The sequence below is a fragment of the Camelina sativa genome, chromosome 8, assembly GCF_030686135.1.
Source record: "Camelina sativa cultivar CO46 ecotype springtype chromosome 8, ASM3068613v1".
Taxonomy (NCBI): Eukaryota; Viridiplantae; Streptophyta; class Magnoliopsida; order Brassicales; family Brassicaceae; genus Camelina; species Camelina sativa.
Genome location: NC_141887.1, coordinates 3,687,694 through 3,704,718, shown reverse-complemented (window position 1 = coordinate 3,704,718; position 17,025 = coordinate 3,687,694). Strand labels below are relative to the sequence as shown.

General features: G+C 35.4%; 5 protein-coding genes across 5 annotated transcripts; 3 read left to right on the top strand and 2 right to left on the bottom strand.

Annotated features, from left to right (window-relative positions):
• Positions 1-5: 5 nt before the first annotated feature.
• LOC104709186 (maltose excess protein 1, chloroplastic) lies at positions 6-2,852 on the top strand. Its single transcript, XM_010425838.3, has 9 exons — positions 6-512; positions 629-802; positions 935-1,225; positions 1,360-1,449; positions 1,890-1,991; positions 2,083-2,201; positions 2,300-2,362; positions 2,449-2,510; positions 2,605-2,852. The coding sequence occupies exons 1-9, from the start codon at positions 234-236 to the stop codon at positions 2,685-2,687; spliced, it is 1,263 nt and encodes a 420-aa protein (XP_010424140.3). The 5' UTR covers positions 6-233; the 3' UTR covers positions 2,688-2,852.
• Positions 2,853-3,879: 1,027 nt separating this feature from the next.
• Positions 3,880-6,005, top strand: LOC104706047 (uncharacterized). The gene is made up of 2 exons (XM_010422175.3): positions 3,880-4,471; positions 5,099-6,005. The coding sequence occupies exons 1-2, from the start codon at positions 3,981-3,983 to the stop codon at positions 5,727-5,729; spliced, it is 1,122 nt and encodes a 373-aa protein (XP_010420477.1). The 5' UTR covers positions 3,880-3,980; the 3' UTR covers positions 5,730-6,005.
• Positions 6,006-6,398: 393 nt separating this feature from the next.
• Positions 6,399-9,348, bottom strand: LOC104706046 (glycosyl hydrolase 5 family protein-like). Its single transcript, XM_010422174.2, has 5 exons — positions 8,811-9,348; positions 8,180-8,427; positions 7,490-7,816; positions 7,041-7,237; positions 6,399-6,946 (listed from the first exon to the last, which is right to left on the bottom strand). Exons 1-5 carry the CDS (start codon positions 9,216-9,218, stop codon positions 6,543-6,545), a joined length of 1,584 nt encoding a protein of 527 aa, XP_010420476.2. The 5' UTR covers positions 9,219-9,348; the 3' UTR covers positions 6,399-6,542.
• Positions 9,349-11,010: 1,662 nt separating this feature from the next.
• On the top strand, positions 11,011-13,203 carry LOC104706045 (DELLA protein RGL3). The gene has a single exon (XM_010422173.3). It carries the CDS (start codon positions 11,431-11,433, stop codon positions 13,015-13,017), a length of 1,587 nt encoding a protein of 528 aa, XP_010420475.1. The 5' UTR covers positions 11,011-11,430; the 3' UTR covers positions 13,018-13,203.
• Positions 13,204-13,922: 719 nt separating this feature from the next.
• On the bottom strand, positions 13,923-14,414 carry LOC104706043 (putative calcium-binding protein CML29). The gene has a single exon (XM_010422172.2). The coding sequence runs from the start codon at positions 14,336-14,338 to the stop codon at positions 14,087-14,089; it is 252 nt and encodes an 83-aa protein (XP_010420474.1). The 5' UTR covers positions 14,339-14,414; the 3' UTR covers positions 13,923-14,086.
• Between the last annotated feature and the right edge of the window lie 2,611 nt (positions 14,415-17,025).

The following is a 17,025-nucleotide window of genomic DNA, read 5'->3' as shown; positions in this document are numbered from 1 at the left end:
AAGCTAATCTAGGATCACTACAAACAAAACACATGATAGAGGGGCTACAATTTACGATAATAACATCCACGTGGCATGAATCCACTACACTTCCCCCAATAACACAACTCATCATCAGTCTCTTTGGATTTCACTGATATACCCTTTTCTTCGCTTGTTCGTCTCTGTCCTGTCCTGTTCCAAAAAAACAAGAGAGGTAGAGAGTAGTAATAATAATAATTCTTCCCATTCCCATGGAAGCTAAATCTATCGCGACGTCTCTCGGTCTTGGTGGTGGTGACCGCTTTTTGTTATTCTCGACTTCTCCGTGCTCTCTCTTCGTTTCTACATCCCGCATCTCCCGCTTGCCGCCGCTGCTGAAGCGTCCGTGTATACACGGTGGTGCTGCTGTCTCTGGTTCCGGCGTCAATGGCTTAACTCTGACTCGGCGGAATCCGATTGTTTCGACTCGCCGACTCGTTCCTGTTCGTGCAATTGACTCTGACTCGGACCTCCCTCACGAGAATCAGCAGGTGTGAGGTTTTAAATTAATTTTGTGCTATTATGACTTGCATTTGTAAGTGAAGAAGGTGTAGTAAGGACTTTTGAATTTTGTTAATTTTGGATGTTTTTGATTTTGATCTCAAAGGGAGCTCCAGGTTTTGGGAAACTAAAGGAATACCAAGAATGGGATTCATGGACGGCCAAGTTCTCCGGTGGAGCAAACATTCCCTTTCTTATGCTCCAATTGCCTCAGATCATCCTCAATTCCCAGAATCTCTTGGCCGGAAACAACACCGCCCTTTCTGCTGTTCCATGGCTGGTAATTACTATCTTCATCCATGAGAACACTCTTTACTCTTAGATTATGTATACATACACAGATAAGTTTGATTTCGTTTATGAAATTTCATTCTGTTTATTGAGTGTGAAACTGCACCATTTTTGAATACAGGGAATGTTGGTTGGTTTGTTAGGAAACCTTTCGTTGCTTTCGTATTTTGCAAAGAAGAGAGAAAAAGAAGCAGCTATAGTGCAAACGCTCGGAGTGGTCTCTACTCACATTGTCCTTGCTCAGCTCACGATGGCTGAAGCTATGCCTATGCAGTATTTTGTTGCTACTTCAGTTGTTATTACGATGGGTCTCATATTGAACTGTTTGTACTATTTCGGTAAGCTTAGCAAACCTTTGTGGGGACTCTGGGAAGATTTTATCACTATTGGTGGACTCTCCGTTCTTCCTCAAGTAAATCTCTCCTTTACTACTCTTTTCCCCCTGAAGTTTTGGGTTCTTCCTCAGTATGGGTTCTATTTTGACATGTAATCCAAAGGCATTAGAAGCAGACACATGTTTATATTAATCTGAATATGAAATTGCAGATCATGTGGTCAACTTTTGTCCCCCTTGTACCAAACAGTATCTTGCCTGGGACAACTGCTTTTGCTATTGCTGTAGCGGCTATAATTATGGTAAGCGTTCAAATACTTATAAAGTTATGCTTTACTTTCTTGCCAGAATTTTCTCTGAAAGTAATGTGTTTGCATTGGTTAGTCATATTGGTCACTCTAGTCTAGCCTCTAGGAGATTATTTCAAAACCTTTACTTGACTGGAAACTAAGCCATCGACAGAATCGTGGTTGTGGGAACTGATGTTGTTTTCCAGACGCTGACTGCATTCTTAAACTTTCTGGACCTTGACTTGCATTGAGCTAATTTCTGAATTGTTTTATTTTGGGATTTTATGAACAAAACCACCATGTCAGGAGACATAGGAGTTTTTAGTTATAGAAATGATGATGGCCGCTGTAAATGATTTGAACTGTTAAGATGTGTAGTTGTTTTAAACAATTTGTTTATCTGGATGAAATTATGCTTCTTTGCTCTTAACTTTCGTCTGGTAAGAATTCAGGCTCGAACTGGGAAACTCTCAGAGGAAGGTGTTAGCATTGTCGGGTCTTTATCTGGATGGACCGCAACTCTCATGTTCATGTGGATGCCAGTTTCCCAAATGGTACAACAGCGCGTTTTCTCTCTCTCTTTCTTTGAACGTTATCCTTACTGCTCTTTGATTATTGGATATCTGATGTTCTTTTACATTGCAGTGGACAAATTTCCTAAACCCGGACAACATAAAAGGCTTATCGTCAATCACAATGTTGCTCTCGATGATGGGAAACGGTCTTATGCTCCCACGAGCACTATTTATCCGTGATTTGATGTGGTAATAAATCTAAGCTTTCTCAATTTAAACCCTTGCAGCTTAAACTATATTCACCCATAGTAACAAAGCCTCTTGATATTCATTAAACCGTGACGCAGGCTCACTGGTTCGTTATGGGCAACTCTCTTTTATGGATATGGAAACATCCTGTGCTTATACATGTAAGAATCTTTGAAAACCTCTCTTCTTGAATGGTGGTTTATGTCTTGAGTCCATGAGTTTACCGATAATTTGGTATTGTCCATAGGGTTAACTGCACCAGCAAGTCATTCTTTGCGGTAGCTACAATTGGTTTGATCTCATGGATAGGTTGGCAGACTCTCTTTGATTATCCTTCCAATTATACTTTTGTTCGTAAAATTGAACAAAAATGCGTGTTTAATTCCCCATTTGTGTGAAACAGGACTGGCTTTGTGGAGAGATGCAGTGGCTTATGGTCACAACTCGCCGTTTAGATCTTTGAAAGAACTCGTTTTTGGACCATAATAAACTCAATTAGAGAGTGTAAACACCATACACGCGTTTATTTCATTCAAGCAAGTCGGTTCATACACATGTATTATTATTATTATTATTTTCCTGAGTTGTTGTATAAAACGACTATTTTGTGTAATTAAAGAGATTAAAATATATTCTACAAATTTGGAAAAAGTAAAAGAGCAATACGGTATATTAATTGAAAAGTACCAATATACAACAAAAAAACAAATAAACATTTGTCTAACTTTATCAAGTGTAAAAAATTGCATAACACAAATGTTTATTTTTTTTGGTAAGGTTAAAACTGTGATTTAAATATTAGCTAATAATTTTAAAAAATAATTATTAGTTTCCAATAAAAAATTTACTTCTAAGTATGCTATAGAATTATTTTTAATAACTATATTTGGAAGATTTTGTTAAGATTTTAAACTATGATTCTTTTATCATCTTTCTTTTATTTTATTTACATATTTTCTTGAATAATCATATAATACATATGATTAATAAATATGTAAAAAAAATTTTCTGCATATGTTGTGATTTGAATTTTTAAAAGCGAAGATATATTACTCAATCTGTAAAAAACGACTAAACACACAAACTTCCTCCTCCATATCAATTGATCGCAGCTATTGCAAATCATATGCATTTCGATATGTAGGAGCTGCAGATTACAGCTGTGCAAGATGATACCAGTTTGAGAAAGCTTCTCATTGGTATTAGTAACAGTTACATTCGTTAGTTGAGTACGAGGAAAAAAAAGATTATGAGAAAATTTTCCAAAAAAATTGATGTGTTTGTGATTGTTTAGTTTTTAATTTGATTTCAAATTTTTTTGGGTTAGTCGGTTATTTAAAATAGTATACATCAAATAGATTAAAATAGTATAATATTCTAGAATAATTATTATTCAAAAAGATATACGTAGATTTCCAAACAATTGTAATATTAAAAGTAAATATTGTATCAAATAAAATAACATTTTAAAAGAAATAAACAGTAATTTTTACTATAAATTTTGAAAAAAAAAAATACTTTTGAAATTGAACGAAAATCGAAACATTCCCGGTTCAGTGTTTGGTTATCGAGACTTCCCGGTTCAGTTACGTAGTTGGGCTAAATTATATTGGGTCTTTAATTTTGCAAGCCCAATTATGCTGGCCAAGAAAAACCACATCCACATGTCTCTCGACTCTCTCTTTCTGATCTCACCTAAACCACACAAACCTCCTTTATTAACGGCGAAGAACACTTCCCGTGAAAACCCTAAAATCCCAAAATTAGGACGAGAAAAAAATGGAGGACACGAAGCCACCATTGGGAGGCAACAATCCTCAGCAGCAGCAGCAACAACAGCAACAGCAACAGCTCCTCTATCAACACCAATTGCAACAACAACAACAGCGACAACAACAGATGCTTCTCTTGCAGCAATTGCAGAAACAGCAGCAGCAACAAGCAGCAATGTCTCGATTCCCATCGAACATCGACGTTCATCTCCGTCCTCCGGGTTTGATCCAGAACCGACCTATTAACCCGCCACAGCAGAACACTCCCCCTAACCCTAATCCTAGCTCTAATTTGGGACAGACTACACCAGCTTTTCAACAGCAGCAACAGATTGCATCGAGTCAGCAGATGATGCAGCAACAGCAACAACAGCAGCAGCAGAAGCTGATGAGGCCATTGAATCACATCGAGCTTCAATGCGCTTATCAGGACGCTTGGCGTGTTTGTCACCCAGATTTCAAACGGCCTTTCTCTTCTCTCGAAGATGCTTGCGAGAGGTTAGTCTTATCAATTCAATTATCAAAGTCACCTCTCTTCGTGGAAGATCTGTCGAAATCGAAATCACAGCAATTTAGTTTTGTAGTTTCAATTAATGTTATATCAAAACATTGGTCTAAGTGATCTATCTATCACATTTATTGGGTTTGAGTTCTTCTTATCTCTTAAGGCATCGCCCAAGGCTTTATGTTGTTCTGTTTGGTATTTGGATGATAATATCTGTTACCCTTTCATTAAATATAGCTTGTGATTATTGATTAAAAACGGGATCTTTGTCTACTGGAATCATGAGTTCTTGAATATGTGTCTTCCTTTAAATGCTAGATGCTGCATCCGGTAAAAGTAGTTCCTTTATCTAGTCTTGTTTAGTGTGAGATCCATATTCCCGTCTATTCCTCCGCATGGTCCTCATTCTTTTATGGTTAATGTGGATCTACAACCTGTCTTTCCTCTAAATACTTTCGTTTGTGGAACATTACTCTTGGCATTTATTCTGTGTGAAAAGGTTCCATTGGCATAGTATTAGCTTCGTAAATGTTATATAGATACATTGCCTTGTATGAACATTCTGTATATGGTTTGATGTGTTCATATCTCATATGTGTGTTCTCCTACAATCTATGCAGGTTGTTACCTTATCATGTCGTAGCAGATTACGAAGCTGAAGAGGATGATAGGATCCTTGATTCAGACCCAACAGGCCAGGCCTTATCCCGCTCTCAACAATGGGATAACAACATTGCTGCTAAAGTTGCTGAATTCACGGCAACGTTTGAGAAACAGGCCCTAGCTTTTAATATAATAACTCGAAAGCGAACAATGGGAGAATTCAGATCCGAGGAAAGGTTGATGGTTGAACAAGCTTTGCTACAAGAAGAAAGGAAAGCATTGTTTGAACTGAAAGCAGAAATGGATAGGGAGAAGGCTGGCCGGGAAGCGCAGGAGGCTAAGTTGCGAATGGCGGCTTTAGCTCAAGCTGGACAGTCACAATCCCATGCTGAGATAATGGCTCGTAACCCATTGAGGGCTAATGCGGTTGGGAATCAGGGCAGCAATATTCCGCTAAGCCACGAGATGGGAGAACAGGGACGTAACATGAACCCTGATGAGATGATGAATGGATGGGGAAACAACAGTCAGAGAGAGGAGAAGGAACCTTCAGAAGATTTCTTGAATGATGAGGAGAATGAGAATGGGGAGACGGGTGAACAAGAAAACTGGCGTGAAGCAGGAGAATTCGATTTGAATAGCCGTTAGATGACCAAGGTGAAGACAGTTTGCAGTATCATGTATTTGAAACTGGTAAGGAAGTTCTAGTTGCTCTGGATAATACTAATTTAACTAGATTCAATCTGCTATATATACATATGACAGGTACTGGGTTCAGGTCAAGTATTATATGTGTAAGACAGTATATAAAATTGTTCTGGTTATGTATTATGTATTGGCCATGTATGGAGTGATTGTTTCTTATATTGTAATAGTTGGACTTGAGATTTATGATTGGTTACAGAAGATTTTTGGTTTGCCTTATTTATTTCTACATTCGTTTCAAGGATTTCGCACCACTGGCACTAACACTAGTGGTGAGAATATATTTGCACCATTATATGTGCCTTTTAATCACTATTTAGTGTTTGTCTATTATGATTTGAAGTAAAATAGTGTGAGAAGAATTGACATTAAAAGGAATCACAGTGTGTGTGGGTAAAGCAGATTCTGTCTCCTCTAATCAGGTTGAGAATCTCTAATGTTTTGTCTTCGTTTAGCTTGGATTTAGGAGTGCTTGGGAGACGTAGGGATATGGACCGAACAAACAAGAAACATAAATTGAAGAATTTGCAAGTAGGCAAACATAAGAAAAGATCGGTTGAGGTGTTTTCCTTAACTTGTCATATATGGAACCAAAATCCAAGCTAGATCATGTGAAGTGAAGGCACTAAAAATTAATTCAAAAATCACGGATCTCCAAACTTAAAAAAATTCAAAAGCTTAAACAATTCACTTATCCTAAATTCCTAATTAGACATTTTTATTCTAATAAGCATTTTTATTATCAATAAATATATCTCAGAAGATTTTGAACCATTGGCTTGCAGGTTCACAACTAACATCTCCGGTCAAACACTTGCATGGATTAGCGACAACATTGTTATCTGGATCCACGTCTAAGCATACCAACGAACCCTCGTTAGTCTTGAACGACAGATGCATCTTTGTGGCCGATATTTGCATAATCTTTGTGCATCTCTTGCCAAGTTTCACACTTTTTCCCTCTGCCGTTTCGCCTTCTAAGCAAGATTTGTGACCGCCTTTGATCTCAAGTACGCCTCCATGAGAATAGCTCCACGGTTCGTCCTTTGTGCATGGACCTAACGTGAGCTCGGACTCATGGCAGGGTGACTTTCTCACTAGGCAGAGTCCGGTTAACGGATGGAATATTTTCTTGTGATGATTGTGCTTTATACCGGGTCCTGTTCATTAATTTACATCAAAGTTCTATATCAATCCTCTGTATAACGACATATCATTTATAATCTGATAAATTTACAAGCAAGATTGATTTACCTTTGTGCGGTTGTTGAATGACGGAGAGCCTGCGGAGATAAGTAGAGTTATGAACATTGTGCCAATTCGCATCTAACATACCGTAAGATTCAACTACACCGCGTTTGCCTTCACGGATATAGTAAACTCCAGTAAGTGCCCAAACCGCCCAATCCATATCTTTTTCAGCCGCCCATGCCAACATACAACTCATGTACCTAATGTTACGGTTGATAAACACAATGTTAAGGTTGGTTGTTTGAACCGCCACTTATATATTAGCGTTTACATAGCATAAGCAAATAAATGGTTAAAGCATTAGAATTGTTTGTAAACGCGCGTAACACAATCAACGCTTTTCTAATTTAATAACGTGATATTAATTCATAACTTGATATAAAGATAAACCAGTTCTTCCCACAAATGTGAATTCAATCAAAGAACTTAATATAATGTAAATGTATGCATACCTGTTTCCTTCTAAATCGCCACCTCTTTGATCGGTCCCAAACTCGCTCAAGAACAAAGGAAAGCCTTGTTCGAGAACGAAACCACCGGTACGACGCTCCTTAGCGAACATTTGGCTGCAAAAGTCGTTGACGTTGTGTGACTTCCATTGACCAGCACCGTTCGTGAACGCATACCAATGAAGCTCCAAGACAAGTTTTTTATTGAAGCTAAGATTCACTGGACGCTTTTTTAGGAAACTTAGGTCAACGTCGAAGTTAAGCCCGGAGAGTATGACCAGAACGTTAGGGTTTGATGTATGCACTGCTTCTGCTCCTTTTTGCATGTATCTACGCACATGTGAACGGAAAAGAATAAAATTTCCAATTAGAGAAAATATATATAAAAACAATCAGATTAGTGTATTATTTCTATGCATTGATTCTTGTTGTTACTTTACGAACATTGGATCCCTTCTTCCTATATCAACCGATAAATACAATAAATATAAAATCATATGATCATTTTTCTAGATTTGCTTGTACTTAATTATTATTGTGGATTTAATAATTTATAGCACAAGGGAATATAATCGGCTAAGATCTAGAATATAGAGACAAATAATTATGTAACGTGCATTAATTTCCTTCGACTTCAAGCTTCACATGGGCATTATTATGATAAAGACCAAAAAAGGGAATTTAAATACGTACTTGTACCAATCTTTTGCTGTATGATTGTAGCCTCTAAGTTCATTCCTCAGGCTCATACCGACAACGTTGTTTACGTTCAAAAAGATTGTGGCCATCTTTTTAAGACCGAGCATCCATAGATCCGGGTTGAATTTCGGGTCGCCGAAGAACGCATCTGGGTCATCGTTGCTGCAACACCAACCCGGCACGGTCTTGTGGTTGTCAAGTATCACCATCACATCATGCCTCCCAAGACTATGCACCACCGCCTGCACAAAGTGTTGCATTGCATTAGAAGATAATATAAATTAAGTTGAAACAAATAACAATATATATTCCCTAAAAAATGCCTTTCAGCGATATATTTTTCGCAATTACAACAATAATCAGATCTCAAAAAGAAATGAAACAGTACGTATACACAGCAAAAATAAAGTGTTAGTCACAAACCATACACTTAACATACATATGGTTGTCCAATTGAAGATGAGTGGAGTATAGTTTTTTTTTGTCTTTTAATTTTTACATTTCATGTTTGTTATTAATCTCACAAGCGATATAGGATCCTAAAAAAAATTCTATTTTCTTTTCTTATAATGAGTTGTAGAAATAACAGAAGTAAAGAAATGAAACAAATAACAATATACTTTACCTGAAAGACATTAATAAGAGGAATATTGATAATGGATGGATTGTGAGTGTAAATTCCTTGAAGCTCATGATCCAATCCATATCTCTCAAATGATTGTTTTACGGTAACATTAAAGGCTAAAGTGTCATTAATCATTAACTCAAGTGGCCAAGTGAGCCTAACACAATTGAAACCCATGTCTTTTATCTTCTTCGATATGAAATCCATCGGCTGGCTGCTCAGCCCCTCTGCCACCACTGGCTTAAGGTGAGAAGGCCAGTTCGTGCAAGCTAGCTTCACGCGGTGTCCTTTCTTGTTTACGATCCATCGTGACTTTGTGTATAGTGGATAATCTGTTGCTAGGGTTAGAGATAGTGATGACAAGAGTAATAACGAAAAGAGAGTTAAAGGAGAGATTGCTTTTGCCATGCTAATTTCGTAGTGATATTGTGTTTGAGGAAGATCTAGGCATTAAGTATATATATATTAATACATAACGTGAAATGAAAGGTTTTTGTCATCACGATATTAGGAGATTTGTTGAGTACATTTTAAAGATAATTGACTAAATTAATATTTCAGGGTTTAGTTTGATGATAGGTTTCAAAATGTAATTAACTGAGATTTTTACGGAACACTGTATGGATATAGATTATCTTCTTGCCACACATTTTGGATAATCCATAGTGTAGATTTTTTTAAAATTTTCGAATATAGTTAAGAGGATAAGTCAATAGATCATCCGCCTGAAATATCGAGCAAGTAACTTGGGTAACGATGTTCGAAAGGTAATCATATAGGCATGAAAGAGCACACATGTAGTACAATATAAAAGTAGCACACATGTAGTACAATATAAAAGTAGAGAAGAAATTACTTGTTCACGTATAAGTTCTATATATTTATCGAATCTTTTTTTATCAGTTATGCAGTTTTCATACGATAATCGAGAGTTTCTTTTCCAACAGTTTTTTTAGGAACTTTTTCTTGTTAATTTGTTTGGTCAATAAATTGTGTGTGTATATTATATTGATATGATTAATCAAAAATAAGAATAAAAAAGAAAGAAGTTGTGGACGTCTCGTAGGCTATGTCGACTGCCGCCACACGTCGACCGTGAAGTTGGTCACGTTGTCTCCCAAACTGGAAATACTTTGAGCTGTACTTCATTCGGAACCTCTAGTTTATTCTAAATTTTAGGATTTCTTTAATAATATACTATAAAAAATATCATTTTTGAAAAGATATTTATTCATGTAATCATGTTCTTCTTTTTTTGATAATTATGTAATCTTGTTTATTAGTAGTACTAATTAAAATTCAAAACAAGATATTTTGATTGAAAAAAAAATATATATAGTTTAAAGAAAAGGGGTAATTATTTGTTGGAGTCAACAATATGCACAAGAAATTTCAATATCTGTTTGGGGTTATCAATATAGAGGTCATAATCTACTCGAGCACTCATTTTAATAATTATGGAAACTTTAAATTCAACATTTAGTGGGGAATTAAAAAAGAAAAATATTTAGGTAGAGGTGAACCTTTTTTTTCATCCCTTTTCTCTCAACCAATCAGAATCTTCCATTTAATATTTTATTTAAAAAATAAATCAAAACTAAATTAAAAAGCAAAACAAATTAAGGAAACAAATTCTGTATACTTTTAATTACGGAAAGTTAAATATTGACTTGATTTAGATTTTTAAAATTAGAACAAAATTATATGTCGGTTTGGGTTTACAAATGAAATGGTTAGGGTTTAAATTTTACAATTAAAACGAAATTATGTGTCGGTTTGGGTTTACAAATAAGGTAGTTAGGGTTTAGATTTTATAAGTAGAACAAAATTATATGTCGGCTTAGGTTCACAATTGAGATGGTTAGAATTTAGATTTTTACAAGTAGAACGAAATTATATGTTGGTTTGGGTTCACAAATGAGATGTTAGGGTTTAGATTTTATGATTAGAACGAAATTATATGTCAGTTTGGGTTCACAAATGAGATGGTTAGAGTTTAGATTTGACAAGTAAAACGAAATTATATGTCGGTTTGGGTTCACAAATGAGATGGTTAGGGTTTAGATTTTTTAAATAAAACAAAATTATATATTGGTTTGGATTTATTAAAGAGCGGTTTAAGTTTTTAATTTTATAATAATGTATATAGATTTTATTTTTTTATTTTATAAGGAAGTGAATGAAGAGGTACCTCTAGAGATGACCCAAGTATAGTTCATTAAAAAAATAGTTTAAAAGACTGTGACAGTCCACTCCATTGGACCATTAAACACACACACAAAAAAAATAAAAACTACACATCGAGCGACGAATTTTTTGTAACTTGGATCAGAAATTTCAATAAAGTAATTGAAAAAAACAGAGAGTAGAAGAAGAAGAAAAAAAAACACATGCGAAATTATAATGGACTGCCTCTGTTTCCTTATCTCTTTACTTACACACTCTCTCCAGGTCCCTCACTTGTCTCATTGGACCTCTCTACTCTCTCTCTCTTTCTCTCGTGTTTAAATTCTTCTCTTTCTTTCCACATTTCTTGTCTAACCAATTCCAAACACACTCATAATTAAAAATTTCAATCAACCAAACCCGAAAAAAAAAAAAATTACCATTCTTCTTGATCATGAAACGAAGTCATCAAGAAACGTATCTTGAACAACAAGAAGCTCCTTCAGTGGCCGAATATGGTAAGAAGCTTGAAGGTAGCAGTGTTGGTGGTGGAGATGATAACATAGACGAGCTTCTCGCTGCTTTAGGGTACAAGGTTCGATCTTCGGACATGGCTGATGTTGCAAACAAGCTTGAACAGCTTGAAATGGTCTTGTCCAACGACGTTGTTGGCTCTTCTAATAGTTTCTTAAACGACACGGTTCATTACAACCCTTCTGATCTCTCCGGCTGGGCTCAGACCATGCTCTCGGGACTTAGCTACTACCCGGATCTTGACCCGACCCGGGTTTGCGATCTGCGACCAATCACAAACGACGACGAGTCTTGTTGCAGTAGCAACAGCAGCAACAAGAGGATTCGACTCGGTCCTTGGTGTGACTCAGTTAGTAGCGAGTCGACTCGTTCCGTGGTGCTCATCGAAGAGACCGGAATCAGACTCGTCCAGGCGCTAGTGGCGTGCGCCGAGGCGGTGCAGCAAGAGAATCTGAGCCTCGCGGACGCTCTCGTGAAGCGCGTGGGATCGCTCGCGGCTTCTCAAGCCGGAGCAATGGGGAAAGTCGCCACCTACTTCGCCGAAGCCCTAGCTCGTCGGATTTATCGGATCCACCCTTCCTCCGCCGCCGTTGATCCTTCCTTCGAAGAGCTGCTTCAGATGAACTTCTACGACTCGTCTCCGTACCTCAAATTCGCACATTTCACGGCCAACCAAGCGATTCTAGAAGCTGTTACGATGGCGCGTGGCGTGCACGTAATCGATCTAGGGTTAAATCAAGGGATGCAGTGGCCGGCGTTAATGCAAGCCTTAGCTCTCCGACCCGGTGGTCCACCGTCGTTCCGTTTAACCGGCGTTGGTGCTCCGTCGAATCGTGAAGGGATCCAAGAGTTAGGCTGGAAGCTAGCTCAGCTGGCGCAAGCCGTCGGCGTCGAATTCGAATTCAATGCTCTAACGACGGAGAGATTACCCGATCTCGAACCGGATATGTTCGAGACCCGACCCGAATCAGAGACTCTAGTGGTTAATTCGGTTTTTGAGCTTCATCCGGTTTTAGCCCAACCCGGTTCGATCGAAAAGCTGTTAGCTACGGTTAAAGCGGTTAAACCGAGCATCGTAACGGTGGTTGAACAAGAAGCGAACCATAACGGCGTCGTTTTCTTAGACCGGTTTAACGAAGCGCTTCACTACTACTCGAGCCTGTTCGACTCGCTCGAGGATAGTGTTGTGATACCGGGCCAAGACCGAGTCATGTCGGAGGTTTACTTAGGGAGACAGATTTTGAACGTGGTGGCGGCGGAAGGAATCGATCGGGTCGAGCGGCACGAGACGCTGGATCAGTGGCGGAGACGGATGGGAACCGCCGGGTTTGACCCGGTTAATCTCGGATACGACGCGTTTAAACAAGCGAGTTTGTTATTGGCGTTGTTCGGCGGCGGAGATGGATACAGAGTGGAGGAGAATGACGGTAGCCTAATGCTTGCGTGGCAGACGAAACCGCTCGTTGCTGCTTCGGCTTGGAAACTCGCGGCGGAGTTGCGGCGGTGATGACAATGACGACGTCGTCACAAAGAAAAAAACAGAAGAAAAAAAACTTAGGGAACTTTTTTTTTTTTTATTATATAAAATAAAATAAAATTGCGAAACCGTAACCTTTATGTTTTTGTTATACTGTGACTTTACCCCACTAGTTTCTTTTTATGACAATTTCGGCCGAAATATTCCGTGCTTTTACTTTTTGGACCCCATTTGTGTGTGATTTGGTCGTCGAAAACGAGGAAATTGTGTGTATGTAAAACAGCACGAGGGCACGACCGAGAGGCGAGAGTAGTAGTAATAAAGAAGTGACTTTATTTATTTTATACTATAATTTTGCAACGAATTGACCTTATTTAATTTCATCCTAAAAGAGTTGTGAATGACGCATGAATGAATTTGGACCGACTCGATTGTTGTTAAACGTTTGGGGAGAGATGACGACGATGAGAGAAGCAAAGAATCTAACCTATTTTCTCGAGTCTTTTTCTGAAAAGCCGGAGTCCAAACTCTAGTTTTCCGTTTTGTGGTCTTCATTGTCAGCTTTTAATCAAGTGGGTGGAACCGTTTTGCCTAGGAATGTGTAAAACAAAAAACAAAAAACAAAAAACAAATCTTGAATTCATGTACTAGTAAGTACTAATTACCCTTTTTGAAAAGTACAATAATGTATTCACTGAAAGATATGTTAAAGTTGGACCAGCATCACATTCTCTAAAACTCACTTAAAACATGCGATGTTTCAATATGTATACAGTACAACTCTTGGAACATCTTCAGTCTTATCATTTCTTGATTTTTCGCGTACCATAAAATTATGGATGAAAAAAGCCTAAACCAAATTACGACAAACCATTCATTGTTGACGTAGTAACAAAAACTAAACGAACTTGTTGCTGTAGTTCCCTTTTCAACAATGATCCAAAACCACCCATCACATTACATGATATTTTTAGGATATAAAATAAAATTCACCGAGTGTTACAATAACAAAAGAAAAATTGTACGATGCTTAGAACCAAATCTCTCAATAAAAAAAATTCAGACATTTCAAATGAAAAAAGGATATCGCAAATACATTTTAGAAAATTTTGGCAACATCCTTCATAAGTCCACGATTTGCAGCTGCAAAATCGGTGAATTCTTGATACGATATGTTTCCATCACCATCGGTATCGATTTCAGCCATCATACGCTTCACGTCATCAGGCGATACCGAACCAAGTGTCTTAAGAGCTTCTTCTAGTTCGGCTGCTGAAATTTTTCCGTCGCCGTTAGCATCAAATTTCTTGAAAATACGGTCGTGTTCGGCTTTCTCCGTCGCATCAGCCATATTGTCTTGATGATATAGTGTGTGTTTTTAAAGATGTAAATAAAATTTTGAACTCTTTTTTTGTCGAGGAATAAAAAGAAAGATCAAATTGTATATATATCTGTGAGTGAAAAAAATAATTGAGGTTGTGCTTTTACTTAGGAACTTTTGGAGGAGTGATTAATATAATAACTGAACGAGAATGGTCCAAGTTAAAACTAAACTTTGCAAAATTAGGATGTGACTTGGTCTTACACAAAATTTAGACAAATTCAAGTAGCTAATGTATTTAACTGTACTCGGATTACCTGAAAATTAATTCGAAATTCCAATTTACATCCTAATTGAACGGTGGTTTGTCTATGTTACTTATCAGTTTATGGTATTTAACTTTTATGTATTTCTTACCATGTCTAATCCTCGTAAAGACAGGTTTCATGCTTCTTATATATCTTTTTTGTATAGAGAAAAATAATTCTGAGTATCAACGTGTACCATTTTTCTTCCAAATCTATGTGTACATACATATAATGTTACTAACAATCCAAATATTTATTTACCAATAACTTTTTAAAATTACATAGATTATATAAAAGTTTTTAAAACACAATAAAAATGAATTTATAAATTATTGTATCATTATAACACTTTCATGTAGAAACATTTGTAAACTGTATAAAAGAAATATTGTAGACAAGAAAAATATGAGAAATATTTTTCAGATCGTTTTTTAGATCAATACTAAACTAAGACCCGCCACATATATGCTTGATTTAAAATTCAATAAATTTAAATTTAACAAAAAGTATATTAATATTTTGTTATAAATATAAACTATTCATAAAAAGTAAATAGAAATATTTTATAAATGTTTAGTGAGGAAACAATATATTCATTTTGTGCTTTAATACAATAATTTATAATTGTATATTTTAAATTTCTTATAATAATCTAAAGCTAAATTATAAATAACCAAAAATTTTATCAAATATTCATCATTATTATTATTACCAAATCGCCAAACGTGATTTCACAATCTTGCTAAATTATGGTTTCACAATTTGTTCATAAATTATTTTACATACAAACATGTTGTCAAACCGTCATTTTATTAACATCCAATTTTACTATATAGTTTACTACTAAAATATGTTTTTAGAATCAAAGATATTTTATTGTTAAAATAAGTTCTTATCACTGCAAGTCTGTAACACTTCGACCGTGGGATCCACATCCTTTCTAGGCATATGAGCCCACTTTTATCGGATGACCGGTACATTATATTTAAGATGTTTTAAACACTTGTTTACCGATCTTACAAATCATCAAACAATATTTTCCGTGTTTTGTTTTACTTGCATCATTGCAACAATCACTTTTCTAAAAGTCGTCTATTATGAAACTTTCTTAGCTCAAACACGCTTGAATATGAAGTTCTCTTAAGATATTTGACTATAAAGATAAGTGCATTTTGGTTACAAAGGTGGACAAATCAATTCTTTTAAACATATCTGCATACAATACCATATTTCTTGAAACCGGGATGTTGCAATCATTACCTATTAAATATCTCTATGAACACCTAAAGCCAATTATATGGTTTACTTCGACATACTTTCTTTAGCTACTAAATTTTTGTTGACATTTTGTTTACTCAAAAGAAAAATTCATTAAAAAAAATATACTCGATTGCAATGAGTTTATTACCAGCCGATAAATGTTGAGAAATTGAGAGAAAACTAATTAAATAAAAGAATTATGAGTATGGTGGTATATAAACCTTAAATAATTTAAAGATACACAATATAAACTGAAATAAACAATCCAAAAATATTATATCATAAATTTTTTAAAAATTAAGAAACAAATACTCTTCTTACATGTCTTTAACTAAAAAAGGGAATATATATATATATATATATATAATTAAATTTATTATAAATTATTGCAAATTTTCTAATTAGAAAAGGAATTTGAAATAAATAATATAAATTCTTTAAGTAAATCATCACAATTGGTTGTAGTGTTGTAATCTCGTCTCAAGTGTTTGTTTTAGGATATATGAGATAAAAATAAAATATTTTCTTTTGACATGTTTCGTAATCTTAGTTCGATACGTTAACACTTGTCTTGCTTATGTTACCAACTTATATTGAGTTAATATCTTAAATCGATAAATTAACACATGTCAAGATCGCGTTCACAATTAATTTTAAAAACCAAACTTTGTTAGTACTTTTCTATTTATCTTTTTTTCCCAACTTCTCAAAAACTTATCGATAAACTTAACACGTGTTACAATCATATTAATGACTAATTTTCAAACCAATTTTTATATAGTAAAAAGAATTAAACTAATAATGTAAAAGACTACACAATATAAACAATCATAGTATTTGAAATTAATCAACAATTTTGCATATAAATTTGAGATAATACAAATTTAGCTTCTCTAAATAAATTATAAATTAGTGTAAATGGTTTTTGATATATTAATAAAACTTTTATGACATTTGTCAACTTTTTATTGATATAATTGACAAGTATAAAAATCTTGTTAATGAGCAACTTTGAAACCAAACTTTATATAATATACAAAGTACCTTCTATAATTAACAAAATGCCTTTACAATTTATAGATAAAAATATTATACTAAAGCATTATATTTATTATTTATGATAAAAGAATTTATTATTATAAAGCATGT